The sequence below is a fragment of the Solanum lycopersicum genome, chromosome 9, assembly GCF_036512215.1.
Source record: "Solanum lycopersicum chromosome 9, SLM_r2.1".
In the NCBI taxonomy this organism is placed as follows: Eukaryota; Viridiplantae; Streptophyta; class Magnoliopsida; order Solanales; family Solanaceae; genus Solanum; species Solanum lycopersicum.
Window position 1 is genome coordinate 5,295,339 of NC_090808.1, and position 18,984 is coordinate 5,314,322.

General features: G+C 29.2%; 1 protein-coding gene across 4 annotated transcripts; it reads left to right on the forward strand.

Moving 5' to 3' along the window:
* Window positions 1–14,410: 14,410 nt before the first annotated feature.
* LOC101243814 (uncharacterized) lies at window positions 14,411–18,025 on the forward strand. 4 transcript variants are annotated; one of them, XR_011211386.1, is made up of 7 exons: window positions 14,411–14,804; window positions 15,368–15,446; window positions 16,379–16,557; window positions 16,898–17,132; window positions 17,217–17,277; window positions 17,434–17,491; window positions 17,805–18,024. XR_011211386.1 is itself a non-coding variant. In NM_001317852.1 (6 exons), the coding sequence occupies exons 1-5, from the start codon at window positions 14,685–14,687 to the stop codon at window positions 17,448–17,450; spliced, it is 456 nt and encodes a 151-aa protein (NP_001304781.1). In that variant the 5' UTR covers window positions 14,506–14,684; the 3' UTR covers window positions 17,451–17,491; window positions 17,805–18,025. The 4 variants fall into 4 exon arrangements, 2 of the variants coding, with proteins under 2 accessions (XP_004246391.1, NP_001304781.1); XR_011211387.1 differs by having other exon boundaries at window positions 16,898–17,126; NM_001317852.1 differs by lacking the exon at window positions 16,898–17,132 and having other exon boundaries at window positions 14,506–14,804; window positions 17,805–18,025.
* Window positions 18,026–18,984: the final 959 nt, after the last annotated feature.

Below are 18,984 nucleotides of genomic sequence, written 5' to 3' on the forward strand. Positions count from 1 at the left end.
TCTCCTTCTCCCGATCTCACTATGGTGGAGCGAGTGTTGGAAACCTTTTTTTTTTCGTATATGTCTACTGGTTGTTGTGCTGCTGCTGATCGAATCACTGTTTTTTTTTGTTTCTTTCGTTTCGTTTTGGGTTTAAACCTGTTGACATTCGAACGTTAAGTACATGGGTTGTGTAGCTTTGCAATATGTTTTGGTTTGGCTGTCTAATCTTCATTTCCATCGAAATAGCGTGTCGAGTTTGTATGCCTGTAAATACCTTGTTAGTGTCGCTCTCGTTTGTGTGTTTTTTTTATTGAGTCCGCGAATTCGTGCTCCCTCGCTGGCTCTTTATGCAGTTTCTGTCGAACAGCATGCTTTTCTCGTTGTTGGTTTAAGAGTGTCTGAAACTCGCATGTGTGATTGATGGTTGGGTTGCTCATGGACTATTGCTACCTTCTATTTAGTATAGGTTCGCATATACATGAATTTCTGTCGTCGCTTCCCTCTCGACGTCCTAGCTTTCATCTCATCATCTCATATAGATGGATGAGCTGAGATGCCGGCATGGAGTTCGTGTTGAGTTCTTCAATTGTATGAATGTCATACAGTGATTGATTTTTCTGCTTGACATTAGCATTGTCATGTATGTAAGTTCAACCTTTCGAAGTTGATTGGAGGAGTCTCATGGTGTAGTTGTGTCTTGTCTTCCTTAGTCTACCTTAGTTTTCTTCATTTCGAAACTTTGTCATTCCATGAATTCAAATGGTTTTACTAAGTTACTTTATATGTTTCATTTTGTCAAAGTTCTGATAAAGAGTTGCCTCCATTTGCCTGTGAGTGACTCAAATAAAATTTGCTATTATTATTTGTCTTATGTATGCAAGTTTGTTTCGTGGAAGCTATAGCATATAGTATAGACCCAATCTGGTGCTATTCATGAGTCAGATAGGGGAAAAATATGACGAGTGCCACTCATCTTCTCGTTTTCCGTTAAAATTCAATTTGGTGTCGGACTGCCGCATACCGTTTCGATCGAACAAGCATTTTTCTTTGGGAGTTTTGTATGTTGATATTGTGTATTGTTTTGTCTTAATTCCTTCTTTGCAATTATGTGCTTAATTTACGTTCGTTTTGAATGATTAATTACATAAAAAATGTTTCTTTTTTTTGTATTTATTTTAGTTATTTGGTTAAGGTGCCAATTCTTATTTCACTTGTTTTTGTGGCATGTGAAAACTCCTTCGAGTCCGTTTGGGATTCCCTTCTCTCCTTGCATTCCGGAAGAGCCGTAAAGGCTCAATCCTCTATCGAGTCAAGGCAAACGTATGAAGCCAATTTCGGAAAGATTGAAGAAGAATCCAAAGGCGAATTAGAAGATTTTAGTATTGTGTTGTGTTTTGTTTGTAATGGGCATAAGCCTTTATTGTTTCACTTTCTTTGTATATTTTTATATGTCTAGACTAGGACAGGTACGAAAAGAAGGGGTCAAAACCCAAAAAACAGGTGGGTCCAAAACTCGGTCAAGGCGAACAGAACCCGAGTTTGGACCCGAATCTCTCTCTCCCTCTCTCTCTCTCTCTTTACTCTTTGTTTACGTGCTTTTATTTATATGTCGTTAGTCGAGGATTAGAAAACTCCAACCCCCATTGAACGCCTTTTGCTTTATCAAAACTTGAAATTAAAAAATTGGAACTTTAAAGATGTTCGAATTTGAAAGTCGCTTAGACTTAAGTTTAAAAGGTTTAACTTTAATGGAATCTCGAAACGATAAATGTTTTAACTCATTTGAATATAAAGTGTCTTAGCCCTAAAACGATTTTGCAAAGTTAAAATATTTCAAAACTTATAAAGTTCGCCTAGATATCTAAGTAGTTCAAAATTCGCAAGTCTTTAAAAAAAATATAGTCAAATAAGTTAATCGTCGGAAAACCGTATTTAACGGAGTGTCTTAGGTGCCTTACACCTTCCTAAGACACTAATAAGAATCCCGAACCCTTAAAAATGTTTCAAAACAATTTTTTCTGTTTAGGTTGTTTAGAAACAAAGTTTTCTTGATTTTTCTTAAAAATTAAGTGGCGACTCCTAAAAGTCGAAAACAAACTCTTTTCGAAAATCACCATTTTTTTGATAAAACAGAAATGGCGACTCTGCTGGGGACTATTTGGAGGATTCTAACCTTAAGACTAACTTGTTTGACTAATTGTGATAATTGTTCCCTTGCTTAAATACTTTAGTTTTCGAATAATTGCATTTCATGGCATAACTTCCGCCAAACGGCAAATAGACTGCATTAGGAAACGGAAGTTACGCGGCTTACCGCGACTTCTCTCAGAAATACCTCAAGAAATCATTTGGGAGTATCAAATAAATAGTTGGAATGCGGTCATCCGACGTTATTCGATAGCTCCACCCCGATGTTTGTCCGACTCGGGTAACCGTCTATTTGAAAACAATTCTAGAAAAGCCTAAGTTAGAGCGAAACCAAAACCAAAATTAGGCATCAGCCTAGGATGACTTAATACCCAAGGCGTATTAAGTCCATTTTAGTAGAAAACCACCAAAATCGCGTCTAAGGTCTTCGACCTCACGACGCATCATGTTATTTGACATTCGAAAGTGTATGTGTGAAAACCAACTTGGGGTAGGGGAAAGTCTAACGGGTTTTTGTTTTGCAGGTATGGACCGCTTCCCCAAATTCAACATGGTCATCTCAGCGCCACCCCAACTAACAATGTGGCACAACGACTTAGACGGAGATCATAGGCGGACTCTCAACAAGTATGTAGGGGCCTTGACCGAGCTAATCAACATGAATGGTTGGCCAGAGTTGATAGAGGTACTCACGGGGTATTGGGACAGCCAAAGAATGGTCTTCCGTTTTGGAACGGCCGAAATCACCCCTACATTAGAAGAGATAAGGGATTGCATAGACACCGTGGGAACGGGCCTAGAAAGAAGAGCCCGAAAACAAGAGGACGTGTTTATCCCCAACAAACCTTCCGTTGAGGACATCTCGGATTGGTTAGGACTAAGAAAAGATTTCACTTATTGGTGTCAAGATTCCCACATAATGTTCAGAGATCTGTACGTTAGATTTGGACACGCGAGTTTCTATGCCGCGTATAATCGGGAATTTAGAATTTCCTACAGGGAGTGGAACGAGCTCCGCCCATTGGCGTTTGCCATAGCATTGTTGGGAACAATGGTCTTCCCGCATGGCCCGAGCCTGAGTATCAACACCAGAGTCATAACACTCGTCCAGACGCTATTCAAAGGGTACGAGAATCAAGGAACGACAAAGTACTACTCCGTAGCCCCGGTCATATTGTCAGACATATATCGCGCTTTGGGTAAGTGCAAAGAGGGACATCGGTACTTCCAGGGCTGTAATCTGCTCCTCCAATGGTGGATTCTCAGCCACTTGGCGAAGCGTGCCGGAACTCGAGAACTGCACACTCTCGACAACAAGAACACCCTCAAGGATGCTCGACCGCTTCATATCCAAAGAAGTTGTCGTAGAAAGTCGAAGATGTGTCGTGCTTCCTTTACCCGGTATTCGAGGGATCCGCCCTTACGCGCCGTTTCGAGTCTTGCGACAGTTCGGAAGAAAGCAGACTGTGCCTAGAGAAGCGTATTATGGTGCTTATGTATATGACATCGGGGACGACAGGGTGGACGACGCTACATATTTGACATGTATTAGTTATAATTGTATCAACTTATTATAAGTGGAGTACATGTTGCAATAACTAGGTGGATAGGGGAAAATATATAGACCCTCTGTATAAATAATAATAGAACTTAAAAAAAATAAATAATATCATTAGCATCAATCTTAAAATTGTCACCTCTAATCTACTCAGTTATTAAGACTTAGGTAACTTTTTTTCCTTAAATTTCAAAACTTTTTTAATTTGCCACTCTTAATGACAACAAAAGCACAACAAAAACTAAATTTGATCATTGAGGAGATACAACATCTAAAGAAAATTGCTAATATTATTGTGGAATATTATTTCAAGGAGGTTAAAAAGATCACACACTATTAAGTCAAATTAACTGTGTATAATTAGATTGGAAAATTACACGGTTAAGCAAATTTATACTATTTATTATTTATCATAGCTATAGCTTATTATAATTATCACACACGATTAACACTATACATTAATTACGTGGGCTGACTTCAAGTTTGTATAATGAGTCACGTTTGTATATGTATAATTCGTCAAAATATACAATACATGTATAACATACAATTATTTAACCTATATACATATACAATTTATCTCGCTCCCACTATCTGCCTTCTCTAGATCGCCTCTCTCCTCCCTCTCCAAATCTCGCTTGCCATAATACAAATGCATGTGTATAATATACAATTATATATATACATATCCAGTTCACCTCTCTCCCACTCTCTGCCCTCTCTCGCTCACCTCTCTCCTTCCTCACAATCTCGCTAGCCTTTCTCCTCCCTCTCCCAACCTCGCTCGCCTCTCTCCTCACTCTCCCAATCTCACTCGACTTTCTCCTCCCTCTCCCAACCTCGCTTGCCTCTCTCCTCCCTCTCCTAATCTCGCTTGCCATATATACAAATACATATGTATAATATACAATTATCTAACCGATATACATATACAATTCACCTTTGTTCCACTCTTTTCCCCCTCTCTCTTTTATCTCTCCTCTCTCTCCTAGTCTCACTCGCCTCTCTCCTCCATATAACATGTAGCTACGAATTGTAATTATTAAAGTATAGCTATAAATATTAATTAAGTTATTTTTAAGTGGCTATATGTGAAAGTTTCCTTTCAACAACTTCTTGTGTGGGCTAAAGGTCCATTCCAAAAGCTCCGGACAAAAGCCTAATGCTTCTACAAGGTTCAAATATGACAAAGGCAAATTTTTTTGTTTGTTATTTATTAGCTTCTCCTTCTCTCTTTTTTTTTTTTTTTTTTTTAAGGATATAAGTCTTTGTTCTTGTGATATATTCGAAAGTAAAGCCAAACCTTTTCTTTTTATATTTATGTCAGATATGTCCTATTTATGGCTGATGAAAGAGTATATACCACCTAAATTTAAAATTACTCCCAACATCATAAATTAACTGATTTTTAACTAGGAAATTTGAAAATTTCAAAATATTTTGAACATGCATCTTACTTATATTATGACCTATCCCTAAATATTTTTACGTATAGATAATCATATATTTCTATAGCAGTCATCACATATTACATTATTTCATTATAAGATTTTTTGCTATCAATTCTTTTTATGTTATGTTATATATATTTTATAATAATGATTTCTCATAATAATAATAAAATATTCAAACAAACAATATTGTTATAAAAAAATTTATCTGTATATTATTTTTTTCAATTTTTATGTTTAAATATAAATAAGTCAACAGGGAGTGCCTTTCAAAAAATTAATGGATCCGAAAATGTCAAGGAATACCTAATCATATTTGGTCCGAAATGAATATGTCATATTGAATATGTCTCCAACTAATTTCGTTAAAGTTTTGGAATAAAATTCCTTCTCATTTTTTTTTATTTCATCCAAAAAAAAAAATAGTATGTAAATTAAGAGATTTATTACTTACTCCTGTCTAATATAATTGATGTTATCTCTAAAGTTAATCTAAATTAAAATAAATTAACGTGTCACGTCAAAATTAAAATATTATTTTTGTAAATTTTCGCTTGACACGTATCTAATCTAATATACAAATTTATGATAATTATGAAAGAAAGGAATACTCTTTATACTCCATCCATCTTATATCATTTGTCCATATTACTAAAAATATTTGTTTCAGATACTTGTCAATTTACAAAATCAAGATAGAATTAATTATAGTCATACGATTTTATTTTTAATTTTTTTTATTAAGTATAATATTTTGAATTTTCAAAAAACTCCTCTTTTGTTAATCTTGGTATAGATAAATAAGATAAATAAATAGAATGTACTAAAAATAATTAAGGGGTAAATTAATAGTTAAAAACCTATTTATTTATGATTTCTATGGAGCATAAAATAGGACAAAAAGAGTTATTTTGTAGAAATAAAATGATTCTTTAATTTCATGCATGCAAGCCTAAATCATCAATTATTTTAGGCAGGAGGAAGTAGATAAACTCTACAACATAATTAATTATGTATTGTAGTAGTTGTATATTTTATGAAAAAAAAAAAAGGAAAACTTCAACATGTACACTCTGTCATCTAGTCTAGAAGCCCACATTTATACTTTGCACCCATTCAACTTCAAGAGTACTTAAAAGTTGACTTTAATCCCTTTTTTTTTTTTTAAGAACTTGCATACATATACATATAAATATATAAATGTCTCTTCTCCTTCTATAATCACAAAGTTTGAAACAAGAAAAAATATACATAACATGTCTACATTAAAGGTTTATTTGTTCTTGTTATATCTTATGTTTATCAATTTTTCATTTCAAGAAGAATCGAGATTTGGTTTTGTAGATGCTAGAAGACCAATTTTTATACAACAACAACATAGTAATAAGTTAGAGTACTTGAAAGTGTTTGAGACACTTGGAATGGTTTGCAAGTGTTGTGATCATGTAGATTTTGGACAAGGAATAAATCAAGATTTATTGTGTAGTGCTACTTGGGATGGATCTTGCTCTAATCTTCATTGTTTTCCTTGGAAATTCATATGATTTTTCATAGGTTTTTTTAAATTTTGTGTATGTCAAATTGTAAATTGTACCATATTGGTTGAAGGAACAGATTGTTTTCTCCTTATATGGTCTTTGACAATCTTTTCCTTATAAATTGATTTTTGAGATTAAGCGCAAAGTTCAAGATTCATTATTTTACTTGTTATAATTATATTGAGTCAGAACTATTTGAATTCTTTGTTTACTTAATTTTGGACCGAAGCTTCAAACGTCTAGGGTTCGAATACATAAGAGGTATGGATTATTATTTTTCTTGTATAATTTTGAATCGATATTAGTAATATAACTTTTTTGAAGTTGAATTTAGTGGCTAAATTGACTGTTCTTTTTTGGTATACGCGAAACTTTCTTCTTTTATTCTTGATTTTTGCAACTCATTTTCGTGAAAAGAATAGTAAAAACGAAAAATTTCTTCATTTAAATATAATATAATTTGAATAGAAAATAACATAATAAGCATAAGTTAAAATTTTCATCTGGTACACAACATTGTACAAAACTCAAAAAATCACATTGTTTAAAAAATACAATATACAATAGTATATACCCATATATAAATATTATACTGTATGAAATTATAAGAGGAGGCCGATTATACACTTATATACATTACTATATAATACTCCCTTTGATCTATTTTTAACTGTCACATTGCATTTTTCGAAAGTTAATTTAACTAATTTTTAAAGTTAAATTAAATTATATTAATTCAACATTTTAAATAAAAAAATAATTAGATATTCAAAAATCATATAAAAAGTACTATAAATTGCAATTTTTTGTTTATCAATGTGATGAGTAAGCACATCATAAAATGTTAGTCAAATTTCTTATAGTTTAACTCTAAAAAGATAATCATGACAATTACAAATCGACAAAGAGAATATTATACAAAAATTATTTTCGTCTTCTTGTTTAAATTCAAACATCATATTCATTCAAAACCAAAAATATAATTTTTTATTTACTAATATGATAAATAAACATATCATAAAATGTTAGTCAAAGTTCTTATAGTTTAACTCTAAAAAAAGATAATCATAACAATTAAAAATCGATAAAAAAAAATATTATACAAATATTATCTTGGTCTTCTTATTTAAATTCGAAGCATCATATTCATCCCTAAATTTCATATTTACGCTCACTAATACATATCCGATCTATTGCAATTATAATGTATATTTAATCACGTATCTTTGACAAATATTTTTGAGCGATCACTTGTAATAATGTTAACGACTAATATAAAACAAATGGAGCTAAAGTGCTTATGGCACTGAGCTTTTGACTTTATTTTACTATTAGAAACTCTGTCATATGCAAGATTAGATAGCACAAGTTTGTTTTGTTTTTCCTCAAATAAATAAGAAATTAATTACATAATAGAGTAACAAATTGTACTGGATTTGAATTATTCTCAACTGCTACCAAGCATGAAATAGTCCTTTCCTCCCTACTAAATTAATGACAACAACTTATTGCTATATAGTTTTAAAAAAAAGCCAATAATTTCCATAGATGCATATTATTGCAGTTTTAATTATCAAGTTGTACTTTTCAAAAGTTAATTTAATTAATTTATAAAGTAAAATTCAATTATATTAATTCGATATTTTAAATAAAAAAATTTAGATATTCAAAAAATCATATGAAAAGTACTATATATTATAATTTTTTGCATATCAATATGATAAAATAAATATATCGTAAAATGTTAGTGAAAGTACTTATCCTTTGACTCTAAAAAAACCATGACAATTAAAATAAACGGAGATTATATACGTTAAGCTACTTATAAGTTGTTTGCTTGATCCCAAATTGTCGGATTATTATTATTATCTATTAACTATAAGAGTGTATATTATACTTATTGTGTTTTGGATGAAAATAAAACTTTGGGCCGGATGTATGCTGTAGACTGGCCCAAGTGTGTATTTAGATAATTGGGCCGGACTTGTAAACGAACTCAAAAGACTTGGCCTTTTTCTCATCATAGCTATAATTTTCTATAATTACCACTGGCGACTAACATTATACATTAATTACGTGGGCTGACTTTGAGTTTATATAATTAGTAATGTTTGTATATGTATAAATCGCCAGTATATACAAATAAATATGTATAATATACAATGTTTTAGCCTATATACATATATAATTCACCTCTCTGCCACTCTATCCCCTCTCTCGCTAGCCTCATTCCCCCTCTCTCAATATCTCTCTCTCTCCTCCTTCTCCCAATCTCGCTTGCCATTTATACAAATGTATATATATAATACAAAGTTAGATATATATATATAGATATATAATTCACCCCTCTTCCACTGTCTGCCGTCTCTTGCTCGCCTTTATCGATCTCGCTCGCATCTCTCTCTCTCCCAGTCTCACTCTCCTCTCTCCTCCCTCTATCAATCTCTCTTGCTATATATACAATTACATATGTATAATATACAATTATCTAACCAATATAATAAACAATTCACCTTTCTTTCACTCTCTCTCCCAGTCTCACTCGCCTCTCTCCTCCAAGTAACATATAACTACAAATTGTAATTATCAAACTATCTATAAAAAGTAATTAAATATTTTTAAATGGCTATATATAAAAGTTTTCCTAAGATCTTACAATTTTTTGCTCGTCTCTCTCCCTAATCTCTTTCTTTTATAGAATAATCAGAAGGATTTGTCTTCGAATAGAAGAGTTCATTGTTTAAGTTCTATTTTAAACTTGTAACTATTGGCGCTAATAATGAGAACAATTTGTTAACACAAATAGTTTTACCTAATCCTTGTTGTTCATGAAAATAATAAAATTAATCGACATACATAAAAACGATCCAAATCGTAGTCGAGAAAGAGGTGGGGATTGGTAAATTAAAAGGATAGTAATTCAACATGTGGCAAAATCTTGGACACATGTAGATCATGCGGCGAAACCTCGATTTTTGTGCCTTTTTTAAATTTATTTAATTAAAAATATAAAATAACATTTTTGCGAATGTAACGTAATCTTCAAATGTGTCATCTTCAAGCTTCTTGTCGACTTATCCATTTAGTAGGACCCTTCATATTATCTCAAAATCTTTGACCCTTTTTTCTTCTCCAATTATTAATAATTTTAAAATATTAAATTTTAGATATATTTTATATATAGTAAGTAATTTTAAATTCGACATGGAATTTTTAATAAAAGTTTGAAAAAATGTTTAAGACAATTCGAAATTTATCGATCATTTAGATATGAATTTTATTAATATTATAAGATCAAATATATATTTAATTTTGGTAAATAAAGTTTAAAGTGTTTTTAATACTTTTTTTTATAGAAATAAATAAATAAAGGTATTATTTATTATACTTTCTATTTTGAGTACGTATAAATTTTGTTAGTATTCAAATTTGCGTTCTCTACTAGCTTTTGGAAGTATTTGTTTGTGTAACGTATCAAAAATCCTCAGAAACAGATGAATCCTTACGTTGTCTATTTTGTTGGATGTTGCTGCGGTTATATTTACCTGTAAAATGATATAGTTAAATTTTGAGAAAATGATCTGAAAATTTTTAATTTTAATTGAAATTATTGTTGCGATATTAAATTTTATAGATAATTTTTTATTTTTATACTATTTAATAGTACATTTTAAAGTTATATATGGATACGTTATTATTTATAATTATACAATATTTATAATATCAACGGGGAACATATATATACATTTAGAATTCACTATTAAATAGTGTAGTTAGGTAAAATATCATTTCCCAAAGTTAATATTGTTATAATAATTTTAATTAAAATTCGAATATATTTCAGATGTTTCTCCTTTAAATTTATCGAATTGTTTTAAGGAAGTAATAAATTAGGAAAGAAGTTGTGTTGGGATCATCTCGCTATTAATTTTTGAGAGAAGTATTGAACAAATTTATATATAAATTATTAGTTTTATTTTCAAAATAGTTTTAAAGACTTTGTTTATTTAATTAATTAAATATAAATACCCTTTCAATCTTTTAATATAATGAAATACACTCAAGTTTATGAGAATGGTATTTTCAACATGTTTATGAGTTTTTATTAAAAATCTCATGTTTTTATAAAAAATTTAAATCACTTGTTAAGATTGAAGATATGAAAAGATTCAGAAGTGTTTCTAATAGTTATCTATTAACCTTTTATTAGGTCATTATCTTTTTAATTGCCTATTTACTTATTTTATTTTCCAGCTTTAATTACATTTTTCACTATCTCTGGCTTCTATATCCTTGAATTCTGATCAGTCAAAGAGACATCTGTTCACTAGTAAAGATTAATTATTATTTAATTCGAAAAAAAGGAGACAAAATCCGTAATTTGATTATTTATATAAAGAAGCTCTTTTTAAATTTATTTATTTATTTTAATTTGACACAAATTTAATATAATAAAAAAATTTAAATTTTATGGTAACAAATAAGATATATAAATTATATCAAAATCTTTTAATTTTATGATTTAGATAATGACATGTGAAAAATTATAATTAAAAAGTTGCTAAAATTTAAAAAGAGATATTGTGTGGAACACGCTAAAAAAAAGTAAAACAAACTGATTAAAAACAAGGGGGTAAATTTTTTTAAGGGTGAAGCCGTAATATATTGAATCTCTTACGTAAATTTTCTAATATAAATTATAAGCAAAACTTAAAATACAATACTTATAAATAAATAACTATAGATGTTCAAACATAAAATATAAACTTAATCAACAAAAGACAATAAACAAAAAATAATAAAAATGATTGACTTCAACTTAATTCTCTCTATATATATCAAATAAAAAAAATAAAATAAAATAAAGTATCACTCTAAAATTAAACCAAATCAAAATCAATTTAATTTGATTTGATCTTTCAATTTAAGCTGAATACCGCACGCATAATAATATTCATATAATTAACGAACCAATCAATAAAAAATAAAATTTTCAATAAAATCAACATTTTTTATTGACTTGGTAAAGAAAAAAAAAACACAATATCCAAATCTAGGAAAAGATAATCCAATTTCAGATTTTTCCACTGTTTAAATCTAAATGGGGCAGTTCTATTTTGTTTCATATTTGCAATATGACAAGTTGATGATAAGCTGTACATTAAATAACGATCATATCAAACATGTGAACAAATATTATTATCCATAGATCAATTTAAGAATATGAATTAGAGTTGCTTTTATCTTAATGAATAATTTTAAATTTATATTATAGATATAAAGAAAAAATTAAATAGTATTATTTTATTTTAAATATTTTGTGAGAGAAATAAAAAAAAAATTATATATCAAAAGATTAAACCTCTACATATTGATTTTACTATAAAATCAGATGAATAGAGATATCTCAAATAGCCTGGCCATTGTACCTTAATCTTGGACTTTACCTCTTTAATTGACAAATAACAAAATTGTTTTTTCTTTTTTTTTAAAAAAAAAACAGCGGAATCATCGAATTAGAGCGAGTTTAAAATTTTGAGTTTTGAAAATGAAATTAATTTTATAGGAAGTAATTAACTTTATATAATATGTATTTTGTTATGATAGAATACTACCTAATTATCTATTGATATTCCACAAAAATACTAAATTGTACATTTTTAGTTTGAATATTCAGTTGTTTATCATAAAAATTATACAAATGTTTGATTATGTGATATTATATTATGATATGCATTTGTGAGATGGAATTAGCATTTGAACATGCGATTTTATGTTGATTCCATTTCATGATTTCACATGTGATTTCATATTCTTCAAATTTCATGATATGGAAATTTCATAATGACTTGAGATATTTTTAATACAAAAATTGATCCACAAGTTTATATTTTGTTAAAACAGCCCCATGTTTATATCTACTAACTAAATATTTCATATGTAAATAAAATTTTTGTCGCATATTAAAAATTATTATTGTCATCGATGTAAAATTTATTATTCTCACCAATATACAGTCACTTTAATTTACACCAACCAATTTTTGAGTAATATATTTATTCTCTTTATTCACTCCAACACCTTATTTATTACTTCTGTTGTTTTATATTTATTACAACTTAAAGTTATATCTATTTTGAACAACATAGCAGATGAAATTGATGCATTGAAAATTGTCATAATTTGTGGGACATAATTATTTGCGAGAATATCTTGATGAAATATTTATGGTCAATGAGCATGTAAATATAATTGTCAATGATATTGATCAACAAATAATTCAAAGTATAATGTTGTTCGTTTCTCGGTTACATGGTCGAGAAATGCAAGTTCAACGTTTGAAAATTGTTTGAACTATGTGAAAAGATTCTATTAAAGACTAGTACACTATAAATTTATAATCATGTTTTTTTTATTAAATTAAAGTTATATGAAACATTACTTAAGTGAAAACCAACTACATTTGTAATAATTTATTATGCAATTTTATAAATTTTGTTTATTTGATACGATTGAATAAACAATTTGAGCTATTTTAATAGTTTTACAACTTATGAGATCTTTATATTTATAAGAAAATTTATAGTACAAAAATTTTATATCGCATGTCCAAATAAAATTTTAATTTCAACTCATATCATATTACAATTTATCAAATATCATATTGCACGACCAAACGGATCCTAAAAATCAATTTTTTTATCTGGTTTATTAATTTATTTTTTTAATCATAATTTAGAAATTCCACGTTAATAAGATTATCCTAAAATAAGTATTAATATTTTTTTGTTGTTTTTAGTATGATACATGTCTCACGTCTATGTCTCACCAACTAAATAATAGAACAATCAATTAATTAAAGTCAGTCATAACTTCACTGTACGTTATACGCAATTCTTTTGTAATTTTGCTAATAGCACAAGAAGGATAATGAAGAAGAAGGCTCACCTTTTGTTGCTTGGTTCGATAAGAAAAAAGACTTTTTAACTTTGTAATATAATTAAAATTATGTTAAATGTATCAAATATTTTTTAATCATATGGTCTTAAACATGTCATTTGAAAAGTTAAAATTAAAAATGTTAAAAAAAAGAAGAAGAAATGAGTCATTCTTTTTTAAACAAACTAAAAAGAAAATAGGGATATTCTTTTCGAAACGAAGGAAGCACATAAATTATAGGAAAAATGTACAAGTACTCTCTAAATTATGACTGAAGTATCAGAGGTACACTTAGCTATACTAAAGTTCTATTACTTCTGAATTTAGTTTTTTTTGTAATTTTATGCACCTTTTATCTTACATGAAACACTCTGTGTCTCCACGCATTTGAGGCGCGTGAAATATATTTAGATGTAAAAAAAGTCCACAAAAGTACAAAAAGATACTCTCTCCGTTCGAAATTATTTGTTATTATTTCTATTTTTAGAGTTAAATTATAAAAACTTTGACTAAATTTTAAGATGTAATTTTTCATCATATTAATATATAAAAAATTGTAATTTATAATATTTTTTAAATAGTTTTAGAACATCTAATTTTTTAATCTAAAATATTGAATTAATGTGATCTAACTTAACTTTGAAAATTAATCAATTGACTTCGAAAAACATAACATGACAAATAATTTCAAAAAAAAAAATAATACTTTTAAAAAATAATAAAATTTTAATTTAATTAAAATGCGTATCTGAAATTTTGATTATAGCATAGGTATAATTGCAAATTTTCTCATCATTATAATATAGAGACGATTTAATTAAAATTGCGTCATCCATCTTTTCACGTGTCTCTCTCTCTTCCTTTATTCTTTTCCTTTTTCCTCTGTTCTTTTTTTTTTTCTGGAGAAATTAAAAAGCTGTGGGCCTTTTACGTTTTATCTGATCCTTTTTTTTGACGGTGCTTTTCCTATAAAAACTCACTTGAATCTCTTTCAAATTTCAACCAAAGTTTTTTATTTTATTTTATTTTGTTGTTGTTGAAGAAAATTTTAAAAAAAAATTTAAAAAAATGGAAGGAACAAAAAAAACTAGCAGTTCTTCATTTACTTCTGATCTTTTTGGTTCTAAAGAAACTTCAGCTTCTTCATCTTCTGCAATTTTTGGTTCCATTTTCCCTCCTCCTTCCAAGGTATCATTCTTTTTTTCTTTTTTTTTTTAAATTAAAAAAATTTAGGTTTTTAATAATTTTTGTAATGAATAATGGTATTTTATGTTGTGGGGTTTTATGAATTTTTTTTTTCTTTTCATATTTTTGTTACATTTGATTGTTGTTTAGGGAGAAAAAAAGGATTTTTTTTCCTCCAAGTTTATGTTTTCGTGATATTTTGTTGTTTTAGGTTAAAAAAATTGGGGGAAAAAATAAAATTAAAAAAGTGAAAACAGTGGGGGCTTTGAGAATATTGTTTTCTTGATTCCCTTTAAGAATTATGGAATTTTAGCTTAAATTTTGATTTTTGATTTTTTTTTTGTGTAGAATCTTTTTTAGACAAGAATAGAATAGAATAGGAAAAGCAGAAGTTGCTATATTCTGTTTGGTTTGTACTTTTAATTTTAGTGATGATGTCTTTTTGACAAAGGTAATGCTAAACTTAAAAGGAGGTGTTAGAATATTGATGGAAATAGAATGTTCTTTTCTAGCATTTTGGATGTTATGTTGGCTATGATCTCATAATTCTTTTCGTCGTGTCTAAGGGACATGGATCGATGAATTCGGAGCAATTGAAGCATGATCCTGTGATTCAGGAAAGAAATGCTAAAGGTGGATACTCAGGTTAGTGAAGTTAATAGGTTTGAACCTGATAGAACGTGACTTACTGAGATAATAACTATTAGTTGAGTGATCATATTAAAAATTAGCCTCAAATCACTTGTATATTGTAGTGTAGATATATTGAAGAAACGTGAGTTTCATAGATAATAACTATTAGTTGAGTGATCATATTAGAAATTAGCCTCAGTCACTTGTATATTGTAGTACATAATGGAAATGATTAAAGTAGATATATTGAAGAAATGTGAGTTTCTGCGATAATAGTACATAATGGAAATGATAAAAGTAGATATATTGAAGAAATGCGAGTTTCTGCGATAATAACTATTAGTTGAATGATCATATGAGTAATTAGCTTCAATCATTTGTATATTGTAATGGAAATGATTAAATTAGGTGTATTGCTAACGATACGTAAAATATTCAGCCAGAGCTCCTACTGTATTAAAGAGTAAGGTATTGTAATGTAGGTGGGGAACTTTCATTCGGGTAATTCCTTGAGCACACAACAAAATTTTTACCAGATTTTGTATTGTGGTTAGTCTATAGTAGGATTGAAGAAGATCAATACTTATTCCTGATCACAATCTAATAATCTATGTGGCTCGGACTCGCCAATAATGTTGTTGCATACTCTGCAAAGGCGCTATTTTTGGAGTACCCGACATGCTATTGTCGATACTTTTGAAGAATCCGAGCAATATTAGATTCATGTAAATTGCACAACTATAAGCTTTCCGCTTGTGGTGAGAGTAGTCACTTTGAAATTATGCTTTAATGGCTAGTTACATTTCTTTTAGTGATGAGTATATACAGTGAATTCCTCTAAATGTCGAAATATTTGTTTATTTGACATTTTTCTTGTATATTTCATACCAATAAAAACATCGATTTTAACCTGATTCATATTTTCTTCCACTTCCGTACTGCAGGAAGTACTCCTAGTAGCAATGAAGCTGTCGGCCAGCAAGCTGCACAAAACAAGCAGCCGAGCTCATTTTATCAGAATGAAAAAGTACAGCCATGCCATCTTAGCTCATCGATATACTACGGGGGCCAAGATGTCTATTCATTTCCTCAAAACAATAATCAGAGCTCTACATGCACAACTGTGAGTTCATATACCCGCATATTAAAAGAAAGACAAAATTGCATGGTGTTTAGATCTATTGGTGCAACACTCCTATGTTTACGAATGTTCCATATGATCTAAATACTACGGTTCCTTTGTTAATCATCTTTTGCTCCTTGCAAGATGATGTAGCTTTTGTTAGAACATTAGTGTTTTGTGTTCTGTGTTTTGTTGAATTGCATGATAGAAGTATCTGAATTCGGAATTTAGAGTCTGTGGGTTCATAGTGATCATGTTCAATTATGTACATTTATATGTACTATATATTCACTATCTTTAATTTTGTATATATGCACGAACACATGGTTCAAACCTAAAGAACATCAAGGAGGCCTGGATTTTAGGTGTTTGATCTGCCAGTTGAAGTATTTGAGACAGATATTGATTGGATTATTTTTCAAGAACATGTGGAGGAAGCCTGGATTTTAGGTGCTGAAGCTGTTGTTGAAGAAATAGATGATCGGTTTTTTCTCCCTGCCGATATGAGGGAGACTTGTAATTCATTGTTTATCCCATTTTAATTAGAGTTATAAGGCAGAGTCGATTAGGCAAGGGTTAGAACCATCACCTGTGTTCTTAAGGTCATTTGCTTATTCTTATGTTTCTAATTTTCTTCTTCTTTAATTTCGATTGAGCAGTTCAACAAAGATAACGGTGAAGATGATTCTGGCAGTGCGTCTCGAGGAAACTGGTGGCAAGGTATATAGTTTTGAGTTTTTCTTTTCTCGATAACAGAGAGGTCCCCTTGCGTCTTTTCAAACTCACGAGTCATGACATACCCCTGATGTTCTTGACCGAGTATGACGAATCTCATTCTTATTATTTATAAACAATACATGGTTTTTAATTTTGCAGGGTCTCTTTACTACTAGAGCTCACCATCAATGACATGGATGTTACATATACTCAAAAGGTATATACAAAAGTCCCGGTTATCGTTTTATCTTATTCTTGATAGAAGTTCCTTTGGCTTTGCTATCGCTTTTTAATAAAAGACTAATCCGGTGCGAAAAGTATCCTGCGTTTGCAATTGCAAAAAATCTTCAAGTCTTGTAGACATTTGCTTGTTGATTCTAATCTTTACCTTAAATTCCATGTGATATTATTTTACTTATGCTGAAAACATATCAATATGTTGATTTACCTTCTTTTCATTTTGCACCTATAATGTTATGTGTGTTTTTTTGAGGAATTTTTTCTGATTTATATTCTGTGTCTTTTGGCAGGAAGTTAAATATATATAGAGAAGCAGTTATCTACCACAAATATTAAAGATGGATGATTACTAGTAATTAGCCAAGTAGACAAGTAGTTTGGTTGAACACTACATATAATGATATTTAGTATATGTAATTGGTAGTTAATTAGTGTTTATTTTACTCTTACATGTAAAGGATTATAGACCTTGTGCACTCTGCTTTATAATGCAAAGACAATGTTTAGGAACTTTTGAGTGTCTTTTTGTTTGGGTCTTTACTTTTTAAATTTGTCTCATTTTAATTCCAAAACAATAAATCTGATAAGTGAAACTTAGGTCTAATTAACTTGAGCTCATCGATGGCGTATCAATGTATGTTCACTTCGTATGGTTGTATTATCTCAGCTCGTTTCCTTCATCACATTTTGCAAAATCGCTGCAGTAGCGGCGATTTTGCTTTTTTCGGTAATGTAAATCGTTGTTTCAACGATTTTATCGTTTTGATTAATATAAAATTTTATATATCATTTTAAAATTTTTGTTAATATTTTATACTCTTTAAGTCCGAACTCTCATTTAAGGACATGAATTAGGTAGCTTTTGCCAAAGATGTTTTTATTTTTAAGACTCGATACAGGAACTTCTAATTAAAAATAAATGTACACTTATAATTTAGAACAGTATTTATTGTGACAATAAAAAGAATTTATTCCATACCAAAAGCCACTGTATTATAAATATAAATCTTTATCATCCTATCATAATTATTTTTTTTTTAAAAAAAAACACTATTAACCAAAGTCATTCCTGAATATAAAGATCTCTTTATAAAATATTTATGATCTCATCACAATGAAAATGACTTGGTTAACTAGAACATTTGGATGTAACTATTTGTCCTCCTTCTATGGTTATTATTCAAGATCAACCTTATCTTCTCTAGATATAAATATTTTATTCTAAAATTTGTCTTTTGATATACCAATGTTTATTGTTTTTTTAAATTTTTTTTTGGTTCATTGTCCAATGAGAACTTAAACTAGTTGTGTAGATAAAGAACTCTTGGTTGTCAAATACACACAATTAATATTACAGTTGGAATCATATGCTTTCAATAATTTTCTTATCTATTTTATTTTTGTCCACCAACTAACCGTCTAAAACTGACTTATGGATAATAATAATAATAATAATAACTTTAACTGAAT